The 16,288-nt window shown below is 47.6% G+C and overlaps 1 protein-coding gene across 1 annotated transcript in view; it reads right to left on the reverse strand.

The window, feature by feature from the left end:
* CDYL2 (chromodomain Y like 2) overlaps positions 1 to 16,288 on the reverse strand; it is a 157,165-nt gene that overhangs the window by 44,273 nt on the left and 96,604 nt on the right. Inside the window, exon 4 of the mRNA XM_046682054.1 lies at positions 8,520 to 9,108. Within this exon, the coding sequence (XP_046538010.1) occupies positions 8,520 to 9,108 (589 nt within the window). The remainder of the gene's footprint in view (positions 1 to 8,519; positions 9,109 to 16,288) is intronic.

Here is a 16,288-nt window from a genome sequence, read left to right on the forward strand (position 1 = left end):
AATGGGGCCTCAGGACCCACATCCTAAAGAAGGAAAGGCTTCTTGCTTTCCCTCTTTCATCCGTTCATTCATTCACTCCTTCATTCAGCAGGTTTTCTTAAGCACCTACAATGTGGCCGGCATTGTCAGGTGTTGGAGATAAAACTGTGAGCAAAAACAGAAACCATTCCTGCCCTCGTGGAGCTTACAGTCTAGTGAGGGAGGCAGAAGTTATTCAGGCAATCAGGTTGTGACCAGCACAAACTGAGGTGAATGCTGTCAGGGAAGAAACACGGTTCTATGTGCGCCAACAAATCCAGACGCAGACCCACACTGGGAGTCAGGGAAGGGTTCCAGGGGGAATTGCTGCTGGAGCAACCATGAAGGATGAGCAGAGGCTGACCATTCATATGAGGGCCGGCAGGGAGGGGAACACACATGCACAACACGGGCAGACGGGTGTGGGGAAGGGTTCAAGGCAGGCCAGATCAGGGAGGCCTCGCAGGCCTGGAGAGTGTGGGCTGCATAAAGGACTTCCTCAGCCCCCTCCAGAAAGAATCCCACAACACCTCCAGCTGCGGGCTCCATCTATCTGGTTCTTAAGCCAACCCCGACTGCATAGGGAATTTCCTGGAGCTTTGGCCTCCCCTGCAAGGTGTCTAGAATTGGTTGGGCTGCCATATTCTTCACGACGTGGTACCATGCGTCCACATGCTGATCCTTGGCTCTACGCCGCTGTGCTTGCTTGTCATCGCCTCCCACCATCCCTGCCTCTTTCCTCACTCGTTCTGGCTCATTCTATCAGTCTCAGCTTGCACATCACTTCCTCCAGGAAGCCCTCTCCTAACTTCTTTACCTAGCTGGCTTAGGCACCCTGCTTACAGCTCCCTCAGGATCTTCTGCACATCTCCATTGTGGTATATAACATTGCAATTATTTGTCTAAACAGTTCCTGGTAATACAGTAGTCACTTGATGAGCACTGGTTGAGTTAACATATATAACCAGGGATTAGAATGCACAATATGTAAAGCGCTCTAAAAAGCAAATCGGAAAATACAAAAGACCCTAGTTAGAAAAACGGGAAAAGGATTGAAAAATAACAATAGCTAATATTTATTAACTGTCTATCATATGGCAGGTAATACTCTAAGGACTTACTATGAATGAATTCACTTATTCTCTATGCCAACCCCAAGATGTATGCATTTTATGAAGAATGTGGCTGAGAGAGACTACGCAATTTGCCAGAGGTGACGTGGCCCTTGTCCACCCACCATACTGAATGTCACCTCCTGCTACACCTGGCATGACTATGCTTGGGCCACTCCCAGGGAAAGAAACACAAGTGGCAGGAATATGAGAAGATGCTCACCTTCATCTGTAAACTAAAATCAAAACAACAGAGCTTGGAAAAACACGACCAAGACTGGCAACTGCCAGGGCTGGTAAGAGTGTGTGTCTCTGGAGGCAGCCTAGCCGTCCGTCAGAGAGAGGACAGTTTTTCTGCACACTGTAAAACCTGGGCAGCTAAAAAGGGGGAAGCAGTTCCCCATGCCTGACACAGACGAGATTTTAAGTTTAAAACAAGATGTTCTCACCACCTCCAGTCTTTACTCAGATGTCACCTTCTCCATGAGGCCTTGGATTCTTCTGCGTGTGTGTGTGTGTGTGTGTGTCTTAATCTAAGGCCCAGAGGAAAAGCACTCAGGACCAGTGATTCCACCTGCCTGGAATGCCAAGTCAGCATCTTTGGAACCATGCAGACGTCCCAAAGGAAGGCCTGGGGGTGCTGGCCAGAACGTTGCCCTAGGACCCAGGGAAAGGTTTGCTGGTTTGAACCTAAATCCCGGAAGGACCTTTTTTCATTTATAAAACTGGTCACTTAGAGCTGGCCCTGTGGGGTAGTGGTTAAGTTTGCCATGCTCTGCTTCAGCAGCTCGGGTTTGCGGATTCAGATCCTGGGTGCAGACCTACACCACTCGTCAGCCATGCTGTGGCGGTGACCCATGTATGAAGTAGAGGAAGACTGGCACAGATGTTAGCTCAGGGCTAATCTTCCTCAGCAAAACAAACAACAAAAACAACTGGTCACAGACCTCTGAGAGCTTCAGCATCACAGACCTGACACCACATCCCAACTCCTCCCCTTGGGGCGCTCTGTCTCAACCTCTCTGAGCCCCAGTTTCCCCATCTAGAAACAAGGCCAATCACAGCTAACCTTGTTACACTGCTGTGTCAAGTTGCTAAGTCAGGGAACCACTGAGGAGATTAAATGATATCCAGTATGTTAGACACAAAGGGTGGGCAGGCTCCCTGGACAGAAGGAGTCAGCACCACCACATCATGATCATGAATGAAGACTGGCCTTTGTATGGGCAGAGCAGAGGGTGGGGGGCAGGCCAGGGGCCCGGAGGTCCACCCAATGGGGAGGAGCAGCTTTCCATTAAAGTCAGAAAACTGATTTTGATTATTGTTTTGAGACCCTCTGCAGACAATGTATCCCCTCTCACTGCTGGTGGGGGTGCTTCCACTCCCCTCCCCACCCGCTTTGGTGCGCCACTGATGAGTGGTGGCTTGGAAACAGCTCCTCAGACGTTTTTTGAGGTAGAGGAGAGAGGAAAACACTATCTGAGCTGACAGGGAGAGTAAAAGTTCGTCTCCGAATCCTGACAGTGGTCAAGACTCCCTCAGCCTCCTTTGGATGCCAGAATCAAACCCAGGATTCGCAAACCAACCAAGAGTGGATTTCTCCCTTGGACTTGCCACCAGTCAAGGTGACAGTCAGATTTTCCATCACGATCTGGCACTTTCCATTCAGAGGCGGTGGCCAAGTTGGATGGTCCTCACATTACCAGGGAAAAGGGACTTAAGTTCATTCATTAGCAAAGTCACTTGCTTGCCATGCTTTGCAAGACAAAACATAAGAACCCCTGAAGCTTCGGTGGTCGTTATTGGTTTAGAAAAGGACCTGCTTTCGAAAAACAAAATGGTTGGCTCAAGTCTGTTGGCTTGGGAGCAGGTGTGTGAAGTGTGTTAAAAGAACAGCTGTGCCCAGGGAAACGGACACCTGCCTTAACGGGAGGCCGCCGAGTGGACATGCTCCCTGAGCTTTCTGTGACTCACCAGCTGGCTTGGGGGCCACTGCCCATGACACTCGGAGCTGTCCCAAGCCAGCTTCCCCTAGGCTCCTTCCGGGCACAAGCTGGGCACTCCCAGCAGCAGTGGTGAATCTAAAGGTCATGAACTGGGGTCAAGTTCAGGGCATGGAGAAGTTTCTGAAAAAGTTAAAATTTTGAGGAAGTATGGTGGGAACTGTAACAAGCCCCCGGGGGTCATTCAGGACTTTTACTGGTGTATCCTTAAGTGAAACTGGTCTGTCATTTTGCTCGCTCCTCCCCTCCTGGTCTGGTTTGGAAATCCAGGTTTTACTGGGCTCTTCAAAGGAACGGAAGTGTTTTCTCTTCTTCTGTCCTTCACGACCATTTGGATAAGAGAGGGACCATCTGTTCTAGATTATTTGGTGGGTTTACCTGCAAAACCATCCGGGCCTGGATGACTTCTTTCTGCTTTTTATGAGAGCTTTGTAATGACTGATTTAATCATTTCTTGACTAGTTATTGCTCTATTCAGGTTTTCTAGTCATCCTTGAGTCCGTTTTGTTAAGTTGGATGTTTTTAGGAAATTGACCATTTTATCCTGGGTTTCAGCTTGAACAGCACAGAGTTAGTCATAGTATCTCAGGCTTAGAAGCATTATCATCAATAACCAATGTGGGTGATGAGTCCAAGAAGTGGCTCCTGCCCCACCAGCGCTGCCCGGCCACCAATCAGGGTGCATTTTTGTCAGTGATCAGGGCCTAGGAACTGCCTGGAAGCCAGCTGGGCAGCGATCTAGGGGCCAGCTCCGGAGTCAAACTGCCTGCATTTCTCTCCTGGTCCCAACCCGGACACTTGAAACCTCAGTCTCCCCCTCTGTACAATGGGTAGAACAAGAGCAGCCACCGCTCAGGATGCCGCGATGATCACAGAAAGCGCTTTGTACACTCTGAGGCCTCCTCCCAGGGAAGTGCCCGCTCTCGAAAACTTTGAACTTACCACTTTCCACTTCACAAACTTCTGACTTACACATTCTCCCAAACACAAACTCAAGGTCCAGGGCAAAAGCGCTTCAGCTCTCCCCAGCACCACTAATCGGTCTTCGCAATCGCCATCTGCCATTTCTGTCTCAACCATCTTGGTGTTCATTAGTCTAGAGCAGCGGTTCTGAAAGTGGGGTCCTGGACCCGTGGCAGCATCGGGCAACTGGCTAGAAAGGCAGACTCTTGAGATCTCCTCCACACCTACTGCGTCAGGAACTCAGGGACTGGCACAGCGCACGCACCCGCCAGGGGATTCTCATGCGGCTCCACATTTGAGAGTCCGAGGTTCTCGAAAATCATAGGGCATTCGCGTTTGTGCTTAGTCCTGAAGTGCCTTTAAAATACGGCTACTCCATGATGATCAATAAAGCGGAAAACGATAATCATGTTGAAACAATGAGTAGGAAGAGATAAACAAACATTATAGAAGTGAAAGCCGAGACAATTTTAAAAGATCAATGGAGAGAAATTGATAAATATTGCACGTTTGTGTGGGATGACTCATTCAACGATAGGAACAATTCTGAAAAGACTAAATCAAGCAATGTCTGAGAGGCGGTGTCTGTGCGACAGACAACAGTTACCAGAAGACAAGGAAAATGATTCACAAAATTCAAAGAAATGTGAACACAGGGCCACAGGATCAGCATCAACAGTGGAAATTCATTGGCTTCGTGGAAATGCAGAGAACACTGGGTGGCTATGCTGTGCTAGGGCTCAGAGTGAAACATGGGCTCCTGGTTAGGGATGTTTCCACAGGTTAAAGGCTCATCTGAATTGTAAAGTACAGATGCTTTGGCCTACTTAGACAAGACAGACCAAGTTCTCCTGGGCCAGACCACAGGAGGGGTCAGCGAACCCAAAAGCTTTTCCATACAGATGAAACTGGTCTGTTAAGGAGGAAAAGAGATGCCTGGTAAAAAATACATTAGCAAGGAAGAGAAATTATGTCAGGCACTAAACCTTTAAAGGACCAAATCACGCTCCCACTTACAAGTTTAAAATCCAAGGAGTAAGTCTGGATCTACCAACAAACAGATCTATGAACCACCCATCACTTACAACCAAATGCTTCCACAGGAACTACTATATACACCCATGGCTGTTAAAATGCAGCCCTTCAAATGCATAATCCACACCCTGCCCCAGAGATCCCGATTCATTCCATTGGGGTGGAGCCCATATTTAACAAGCTCCCCGAGGGGTACCGAGGCAGATGGTCCCTGGACCACAGAGCCGTTTGTCATTACTGGAGAAGAATCAGAATCAAGAGCGCTCCTGAGTTGCTGCGTACACTTCACAACAGTGCTGGGGGAAACTCAGTCTGAAACCAAAACACCACCCGCCGGAGCCCCAATTTAGCATTTGTTCCCACAGCACAGATCAGGGAAGTCAGCAGTAAATGAGTAACGTGTTACATAAGTTGCTTTTCTGTATGCAGAACCATAATTCACCAAAGACAAGTTAAAATCATATAAAAAGCAACAGCCCACCCCCAAAACAAATGTTGGGAAAGCGTAGCCAGGATCTCCCCATCCCCTTCTGCCCGGCAAAGACGAGCCCGCCTCTGTGCTGAAAACCCCGCTGGCTCACCCTTCTGCCATGGGGAACTGGATCCTTTGGTGGAGGGGGTCAGAGAAGGCAGGGTTAAGGAAGCGGGGAGGAAAAAGACAGTCAGGGGTCCTCAGGCACACGGATACTGGCTTCATCAAGGCTTCCCTCTAGTTGAAAACATAAGTGGAACCATGTTTTGCTTGATGACACCTCCAACCCCTTGCTGGAAAGTTCTAGAACCACAAAACCCCCTCTGCCTTGGGTCTTCTCCAAGAACCCCAAACCACTCTGTATTTCTGGCAAGGATTCCCAGTCTTTTCCTCTCCCCAATTACCCTAAGACCTGGATAATAAGCTAGTTCTAATTAGAGTGTTAAAGGCTGACAGTGGTTGGAGCATTTATCATCCCAGTGATCACAGGAGATGTCACTGCAGGTATAGGAAAGGCATACCATCTACATAACATACATGTTACTCCTTCTGATGAGCCAGCCTCAGGAATCTCAACATTGACCTAGGGACAGCTACTCTCAGCTTACTGGAGAGTAGACTGTAAGTGTCAGAGGGAGCAGTCCCTACCTATCTCTTCATTACTCTACTCCAAGCATCTAGTGTGGTGACTAATCCTTAGGAAGTGCTCAAAAAAAGTATCAAACGATTTAAACCGACACCTGATCAGAAACTTCACTGCCGCCCCCACTGCGCACAGAGCATGCCTCGAGATGCACAGAGTCACCAGGTGCTGGTGAAAGGGCTCCTCCCGCCTTAGTCAACATTCTAACAAGGCTCCAGGTAATCTATGGGTCAAATCTGAGAATCTGACAGCCTATGAGAGGCTCTCAAGGACACCAATACGATGGGATGCGACTGAGCAAGAAGGCCCTTCAGGAACATCCAAAACCGAACAAAAGGGATGGCTTCCTCCTCTCTATCCAGGTGGGCCCAGGTGGAGTAGAGAAGATTCAACCTCAGGGAACAAATGAGGCCGACGAGGGATCAGGGACGAGAAAGTGTAAAGAAGCGTTCCAGAGTTAATGCTGGGGGTGTACAAGGCCGCCACTGAGGCCAGCAGGCTCGTCCTCGCCTATTTCCCTTGGTCGTGGGGTACCACGCCCCATCATCAGATTGTGAGCCAGGGGGCATCAACAAGGCCCAAGGATGGAGAGCAAACGGCTGGCAGCTCTGCCCCTTTGGAGAGTTGCATGAAGGAAAGGTGCGCCTTCCTCCAGCCTTCTCCACCAGTCTGGCCTCTCTCCTTCATTCTGCAGGTCTAGCAGCTCCAATCAGCAAACTGTCCACCCTCATGTTTCTCCCCTCACTCTCAGCGCAGCCACATTTTGAGCAGGGCAGGGTGCAGGGAATCAAGCCCAAGTTCCCTGAGCCTGCACCCAAGGAGCCTCGAAAGCTCCCCTCCCCAGCCGCCCTCCCCACGACGGGGAATTCCTCCACTGCTGGCAGCTGTCACAGGAACATCGAACATGGGTGTTCATGCCAGGCCTCATCGACACAAGCCCGCTCCTCCCGGAGAGATGAATTTTCAAAACAAACAGCTTTTACATATGTTAGCAGGCAGGGTCATGTCAGCACCAGGGATCCCCAGACAGAAACGTGAGTCAATCTGGGGCAGAGATAAATAAATCCTATTTGGGTGAAATTCCTCTCTCTGGAGAAAGAGGAACCTGAAAGTGGAGTGCTCGGATTCCCTGGGGAGAGTCCCTAAAGATGTCCTGGTCTCCCCAGCGGGGGATTTTCTGAGCACTCTGAACTCTGAACTCACCATGCCTCTCAGCTGCATTTGCCTCCGTCATCCCATCCCTCCGTGAGCAATTCCAGCCCATCCCACCTGCAGCCCAGCACCCGTGTTCTCACACTCTGGTTCCATCCAGAGCATCGGATGGCTCAACTCTGTTGGGCGTGGGTTGTCCACACTCATGCAGGATTTCCTGACATCCCGAGGCTTAGGGTTCTGGCAGCGAAAGAGGAAATGCCACCATGTAGACACACAGGTATGCGAGAAATGAGGGCATGCGTGTAACCGGCAAGGATGGCTAACCTGGATGATTTGAGCCACTAAGGACTCAGGCAAGAAGCAACTGGACTATGGAGGAAATGTCAGGTTTGGGAGCTTGAATTACCTGGGTCATTGCCTCCTCTTTCCTTAATTTTGCCTGTGGGGACTTGGGAAGAGGAAGGAATTCCATAATCTCTGCTGTGTGGCTTCCAGGGTAGAGTAAGAAGAGGCAAATCAAAGAACAGCCTAAGATGGGGTCAGGTGGCATTTAGGACCCGACACAGAAATGGGGCCAGATCATGCATGTTAGCAACAGATGAAGGGCAAGAGGCTCAGGCTTACAGACAGGTTTGGAGAACTCCACATCCAAACTGGGTCTGGGAAGGAGGAACAGACTCCAGCCCAGACGCCCTCTCCGAGCTACACTGCTGGGAGCACAATGAGATGGCAAGCAAGGCTCTGTGAGGTGCATGCTGCCCCAGAAAGGCACAGGCCCTCTGGGGACATGAGTCTCGGGGTCCTGATGGATGGGGACTTGGAGTTGCCCTCAGAGCAGGGGCTCTAGACTGGTTCCCATGGTCTTGGGTGTCCTGAAGTGCAGTCAGGGGTTTTCAACCCATTACAGGCCCTGGCTGGAGCACCAGGGGCTTGGCCTCCCCACACGCAGAGGTGTCTGCAACCAGTGTGGGCATATGACCAAGTCTACTCGGCCCTGGTGGAGAGAGACGAGGGAGAATTCCTGCCTGGCTGGGGGTCAGATGCAGCTCCCTAGGCTGCACACAAAGCCCTAATCCACATGGCCAGGGCCAAACGCAAGGGGAAGACAAGCCACATACCGAGCCCGTTCTCCGCCAGCGCCGTGTGGCTAACATCGCACTCGCCCAGGTCTTGCTCTCCGACATCATTCAAATCCAAGCCGGGCTGGTGGGACCCGTTTCCGAAGTGCTTCTCGTCCTTCTCGGAACCGGTGTCCCCATTTTCTAGCCCATTCTGAGCCTTTTTCAGGGGCATTATTTGCAAACCACTGGGGGTAGTCCTGTAAGACACCGTCTTGGTGGCCCTGTCCCCTCCCGCAGGGGGCTTGGCTGGGTACCCTTTCTTCGGCTTGGACAGGGAAGGGTTGATTCGCTTCCGTTTATGGGAAGTCCCTTTGCTCTTTCCAGATTCAGAAGGTCTGTGGGGGAGTTTCTCAACGGATGGGCCTCGGCTGTCCCGCAGGAGCTTGGAGGCGCTGGCCTGCTTCCCTGACTTGATCCTCTTCTCCTTGGACAAGTGCAGCCCGTTGAATTCGTCGATAAACTCCTCACAGTGCAGCAGGTGGTGCTCGGGCTCCCACGTGTCCTCGGTGCTCCCATAGCCTTTCCACCGGATAAGATACTCCCATTTCCCTTTCTTGTTCTTCCTCTTGTCTACAATCCTTTCAACCTGGGATACAAGATGAGAGTCAGAAAAGAGAGAGAGAGAGAGAGGAAAAGATCAGTCACAGGCAACAAGGACAGCACAAGCCCTCAGGGAGGAGGTGCCCGCCCTGGCCATGGGGCGAGCTGATCAATGCAGGAAGCTGACACTTCCAGGAACCATCAAGAAGGCTGGTTTATTTTAGGACATCACTGAATGGAACCTAAGGCACACGGTCATTTCCCACGATGACTGTGTGATGCCATGCCCTGCTGTTGGCATCCGTCTGTCCATCCCAGACTTACTCCTACTGGAAATCACATTGCAAGCTTTCAGGAAAGATCTTTATTCTTTTCATTGCAGCAAAGTGGAACCAGACTTTTAAAGACCAATTTGGTGTGGCTTTTTCACCCTCACTTATAATAATAAGTGACATTTACGGGGCATTTTATGGCGGGCACAATGCTAATGTGCCCTTACAATAATACTAATGATTACTAACATTCACCGGGCATGGATGAAGCAGACACAATACTAAATGTTGGGCAAGGATGCGCCCATCTCATTTTCTCCTGCCCACATCCCAGTGTGGTAGGTATTCTCTCCACCCCCAGTTTACAGTGAGGAAACAAGGACTCAGAGAGATTAAGTCACTCAACCAAGTTCCAAGGTGGGAAGGGCAGAGCTAGGATTTGAACCCTCTCATCTGGATTTATTTTCTTAATCACGAGGCCCAGCGATTCTCTCAACTACAAAAATCTTCCATATTGACCAAAATGACTTGAATCAACAAAGCCCGATTTCCTTCTATTCAGCTCCCCCAGCCGCCATGCGGGGAGCACAACCGCACGGCGAGGTGATAGGTCACACTTGTTGATGGCCTGTTATGTGCTTGCATAGCCCCACGGGGTGTACACCATCATTACTCCCATTGGTAGACGAACGGATTGAGTACGAAGCAACTTGCCTACAATGTAGGGCTAGGTGGTGGTGGAGCTGAGACCGGAACCCGTGTCTCTCTGGTTCTAGAGCCATGTGCTACTGTCTATGTACCTTCACGGTAAGGAAATCTCCCCTGTCTTCAAGGAATCTCATGGAAAAACACACTTAGGAAAATGCCAGTCCTGATACTAACCACTGGTCTACCAAGGTGAGGGGTATGTGAGGGTTCCTTTATTATTCTTCCAACTTTGCTCTAGATTCAAATTTTTTTTAATTAGAACAAATGACAGAAAATTCCCAATGCTCTACCAAAAAAGCTAAATTTCAATGAAAAAGTAAGCAATTCTATTCAAAAGTTTATTATATTTCAATGTCAACATAATACACTTTTCTAGAATGAAATTTTGACCCAATAAAATTCAGTAATAAGTGAGGAATATGCCATCAAAACTCATGAAAAGAAAACCAATACAATAGGGGAAAGGGGATACAGTTACAGCTGATAATTGTTAAAGATGGGTAATGGGTACATAGGGGTTCATTACATCACTGTTATGTTTACATGTCTGAATTCTTGTCTGTTTAAAATTTTCCGCAATATAATGTAAAAAAAATCGAAAAGTAAGATTGTCCCCCAATGGTTTATGCAAAACAGAGGCTATGCAAACTAATTAAACAAAACTTTCATTGCTTTGCACTTAATAGATATGTAAATAGCTAGGCCATACTGCCTCTTCATAATACTGCTTCTTCACAGCCAATTAAAATTGTTTCCTTAATTGATTTATCTCAAATCAAATTGGCCCATTTCTATTAAAATTTCTCTCCTTATAAAATGCTCTGTGAACATCTGTTTTAGATTTATTACATAATTTTTAGATGTAACACACAAATTCTACAACAGTTTTTTTAAAAAGTAAAACCATGCCAACTAATCCAGCTTCCAACCATTTAATCAAGGAAAGAGGCTAGTTGAGTATTCTTTTGTGACAATGCTTCAGAAAGTCAAGAGCATTTCTGCAAGAGCCTGTGGCTTTGCGGATTTGGAGAACTTTGCATGGGGAAACCCTCCACAGGTTTACAGAGGGAGGAAAGTGAACAAGCAACTTGGCACTCTCTGAAACAGCAGCATTCCCAAGAACATCAACCTAGGGTGTCAAGAGCAAGCCCCCAGATATTTCTTGGGAGCTAAGGGATTTGTGTTGGCATGGAAGTCTCCAGCTTCAGAAAGCACATGCTTGCCTCCCAGGATGGAGAAACTTCTTCCCCAAGATGATGCTCTAGAAAACCATGTCAGACAAACAGCCAACACAATGGATAGGTGGGTGGGTGGGTGGCTGGATGAATGAATGGAAAAATGGATGGTTGAGTGAATGAATGAACATATGGGTGGATAGTGGGATGGATGGATGGAAGGAAGGAAGGAAAAAAAGAAGGAGGAAAAAATGGATGGTTGGTAGATAGATCAACAGCTGGGTGGATAGTGAGATGGGTAGGTGGGTAGATGGATGGATGGATGGATGGATGAACAGATAGGAGGACAGTGGGATGGGTGGGTGAATGGAAAGATGGATAAACGGACAGATGATTGGATGGATGGGTGATGAGTGAAAGGGTAGGTAGAGAGGTGAGTTCAAGAGTGGATGGGTAGTAGATGGATGGCACTCACTCATCAAAATGAGCTTAGTACAGCATTTAAGAACACAGGCTATGGAGCAAGACCATCTGGTTTAAATCTCTTGCTACGCCTTTATCATGTGTTCTTGAGCAAGTTACTAAACCTCTTTGGGCCTCAGATGACTCATCCAGCAAGGCGGAAATAACAGCACCTATCTTACAGGGTGGTTGTGGAGAATATACAAATGAGTAGTTTTGCATTCCATAGTAAAGGTCACTTAATCTTGCACATCCTCCTGCGAACACAAACCATGGTGGCATCTAAAGACAGAAAGTTTCCCCACTACAGAATAGGATCTCTTTAGGATAATCAACTCCTCCTTGGGAAGAAGAGAGAGTCCACCTACTTGGATAAGTCCTTCCAAGTATGGGGGATGGCTCTGCAGAACAGGGCTGCTCAAGAAGCCTGGGGGGTCAGCAAGGGTGTGATATCTACCTAGCTATTTGGGGCCACGCTAGGAGGAGAGCTTGCTTTTCTTCCCTTCTAGTTACTGAAATATTGAGTCACAGAGTCACAAGTGGCTTTATGGGGGACAGAAAAGCCACAGCTCCCACCTCTAGTCCCATCCACAAAGCCACTGGGTGGTTTGACAACCGTTTCCACTTAAGTTCACCCAATACTGATGAGAGACAGTACTAAAAGTAGGAACAGGATCACCCCTAACAGCCTGGTGTGTGGGGAAAACTGTTGGCCCTGCCACTTTCTATCCACATAGACCGTGGGCAAGTTGCCCAGCCTCTCTGGGCCTCAGTGACCCCATCTCTAAAATAGAAATAATAATAATAGCTACCTGCAAGATTCTTGGAGGAACTGCAAGGAAACAGATATGGGGAAAGTAAAGTGTCTTGTACATCGCAAAGCACCACAGGGAGATGAGTGGGATTGCTCTGATATGTATGAAACTTCTGTTGACAAAAGTGCTTTTATATACCTTACTTCTTCCAGTTTAAACACTGGGGAAAAGAAAGCTTTTTTTCAGGTCCAGAAAAACAATTGCTTTTTCTGAAAGACCAAAATGCCCAGCAGTTGCTCAGAGGAAAGCTGGGTCCCACATATCCCATTAGACTTTGAATCCACTGTCTCCTGGTACCTAACCTCCTTTTCATCCCTGCGTAGGTTTTCCGACCCTCTTTCCTCTTCTTCTCAGGAGCACCTCAAACTGAACCAGAATTCTGATTTGTTGTGCTGATAACAAAAGCCCACATTATGTAGGACTTGATCTTGCATAGGACCGCAAGGTTCTCCGTCTGGGAAATTCCTTCTTCCCCTCTAAGCTCCCCCAACCTTTTCCATGGTCCTTTAACTCCTTACACCCGCTGAAAACAGAGACCTGGGCCTCTGGGTGCTGGCCACTCTACTCCCCATGCACCACCCCACCCTACCTGCACAGGCCCTCCAAATGGAAACAACCATCCCTTGTCTGTGTACCGACTAACCACCGCATGGATGGTGTTCAAAAATCGCGTGCTCGCACACACCGGCCAGCTTCTTTCTCCAAAGATAAGCAATCTGAGACCCTGAACTATTCCTTAGAGTTCAACCAAATCATTAATTAACATTTACTCTCTGTGATCCCAGTTAATAAGAGATGCTACGCTACTGCAGGAGGGGGCAGGGAAATTCCGATGCAATTATCACCAATGCCGCCATGACAAGTGGATGGCTGTCTCATTAGGAATAATGATGATGACAGTTACCTTTATTGGAAGATGCTAAGTTCCAGGAAATGTGTTAAGTAGTTATAAGGTGTTAGATTTCATCTTTATACCCAGGCTTGCCGCTGGGCATTATTCTCACCATTGGAGAGGTGAAGAAGTTGAGGCTCAGAGAAGGTAGGTAACTTCCCCTCCATCACACAGTCAGGAGGTGGCTAGCCAAGACTAGAACCCTAGTTCGTCCGACTCTTTAGCCCAACTTCTTAGCCCCTTGGCCACATCGCACAAGTGGGAAACCACCAGCTTAGAAGAGGACAAGCCCCTAAAGGAGTGAGCCCAAATAACATGTAGTAACAAATCATGGGAGGTGCTCTGATGGAGAAGACAAGGGTGCTGTGAGAAAGAAGGGTGGAAGAAGCAGGGCACTAAAATCCTGTGGGCAGGAGTATTCCTCCGAGAAAGGACAATTTAATCTGAAACCAAACTGGACCTTCAGAGATGGAGAAAATCTGGACCAGTGCCCTTGTAAGCAGACAGAGGTCACTCCCCACCTTCCTCCTCAGCCTTCTACTAGCAGCTTTCCAAAACCACCACCACCACCTAACATTCACTCAGCATTCACTAAGCGCCAGCCACTGTAGGACACAATCCCTATATGTTGACTCATTTTATCTTCAAAATAACCCAACAAGTCAGTAAATTTATTCCCATTTTTTATAGAAGATAAAACGTCTGCCCGCCTCTGGCCAGCAGCAGAGAGCTACGTCTTGAGAGCTACGTCTTCGGCCAACGCGTGCTGGGTCCCTTGCTTCCAGTGACTGCTCTATATCCACCTCCCACTCTTGTCCAGGGGGCCCAACCCGCCTGAGGCTGACAGCACATCTGTGGCTTCAGACGCCTCCCCTCAACTCCTGCCAAGGCCACAGGAAACCTAGAGCTCCTTTACATGGTTCAGACAGAGACTTGAGCTTGACTCGCCTGGGGTCCCCCTCATGCCATGTGGGCCTCCTGCTCCAATTCTCCATTGGTTGGAATGGAAACAGACTACTCATCAATCATATTCCCTATCCTAGCTTCCCAGCAAACAACAACAACAGTGTATAAAATTACAATAGCTCGGGAACCCAGGATTAGCAATCAAAGACTATCCAGACTCTTGAAGAGATGCACCCTACACCAGACGGGGCTGGACTGAGAAACTCTGGGTTATTAGTACATGCCTTAACCTCTGAATGCAAAATATAAGGCCAAAAAAGATAAAGGAAGATGTGCATACCTGCTGTCTGCCCATACATATGCCAGAGCCGCCATCCCTAGACATTCCCTGATTCTGGACCTCAAGCCCCACATCCACAAGGACCTCTCTTTCTGCATCCTTTCAACATCCCACAACAACTCCCTTAGGGGTAGAAAGGCGCAGGGACCCCATCAATACAATTTGCGGTATGAAGTCCTTGGGAAGGATAAAGACAGGACAAATTCTGAGAGCAACTAGGAATGGGCTGTTTGAGGTCTAGAAGAGCGATTGCTTCAGATTATCTAGTCAGAGAAGGCAGTACCAACAGGAGGCATTTGTGCTCAGTCCAGCAGAACAACACCAGCGAAATAGCTGCCAGACCAAGAAATTCGGCTCAGAGCCATGTAATTCAAGCTAACCTCTGGGCGAGAGTCTGAATGGTGAACTCAGGAGCATCCAAGTGACAAGGGACCAAGAGAAATTTCCACACCCACTGTACTGGAAAACACCAAACCAAAGAGACTGCTCTCTGATCAAAAACACACAGACAAAAACTGGTAACAGCAACATCATCACAGGACATATTTATAAAACCTATCAGGACATAATCATAACTAAAAATTCAAAGTAAAGTCATACTAAGAAAAGTACCACTTGTCTTGATCTTGGATAGCACCTGTGTCATGTTTTCAAAGACTGCAGAAAATAAGACCTCTGTTTTTCAAAGAGAGGGAGGAAAAAAAGATAAGTGATGAAACGAAACCAACAGGTTGACAAGGAAACTGAAATGAAAGAAGACTGGTTTACATAAGACAGGATGTAAGGAAACCAAAGAAAAAACGCAAACAAAGAAGTAGAATTCCCATTGGAACCAGAAAAGGACAGAATCAACATGCAGAAAGTCAAATCGGTGACATAGACAACATACTTAAAAAGCTCTCCAAGACTGCAGAAGAAAAGGACATAGAGATTTTTAAAGAAAACATGAAGGAAAATGAGAAGAGACATCGAGGACCATTAACAGAGAACCAACCAATGTAAGTCTGGCAGAGGGAGAACATCAACATGAAACAAGAACACTAACAAGGCATTCTAGAAGAAATTTCTACATCTTGAGTCTGTAGGTCAAAAAAAAGATCTCAGTGATGGGGGCAGCAGAGGCTGAGAGGAAATCAACTTCATTTCTATTCTTGCAAAACCTCGTAGTTTCAAAACATTAAACTCCCCACCCTCACACCCCAACCGTCCATCCAAAATGGTAGGAAAAACATCAGGCAGACTTTAGAGAACATTAAACACCGGAACACAAAAAATAAACATCATAAACTTAAGAACTCTAAAACCAGTCAAGTATTGAGACCTTCCGATGAGAAGGAAGGAGGAAGACATCTCATGTGTTAAGGGACAAAAATACAAACTACCCATTTAAAAAATGAGCCTGGAGGATCTTGTAGTGCCAGAAAATAAGAAAGTTCACAAATTAAATAAATAAATAAACCCCAAAGATGGGCAAATGTCAAAGGAGCTGACTGAAAGAGCTCCCAAAGGCCAAAGCTGGGACAATTTGAATAATAAAATAAATAGTGATAGTAATACATTTATAACCCAAAGAACAAAATAAATATCCATAAGTTCATCTGATATAAATAAATGAATTAATTATCAGAAGTTGGCCTGCAGGCCAAATTTGGCCCA

This window comes from Equus quagga, chromosome 13 (assembly GCF_021613505.1).
Source record: "Equus quagga isolate Etosha38 chromosome 13, UCLA_HA_Equagga_1.0, whole genome shotgun sequence".
Lineage (NCBI taxonomy): Eukaryota > Metazoa > Chordata > Mammalia > Perissodactyla > Equidae > Equus > Equus quagga.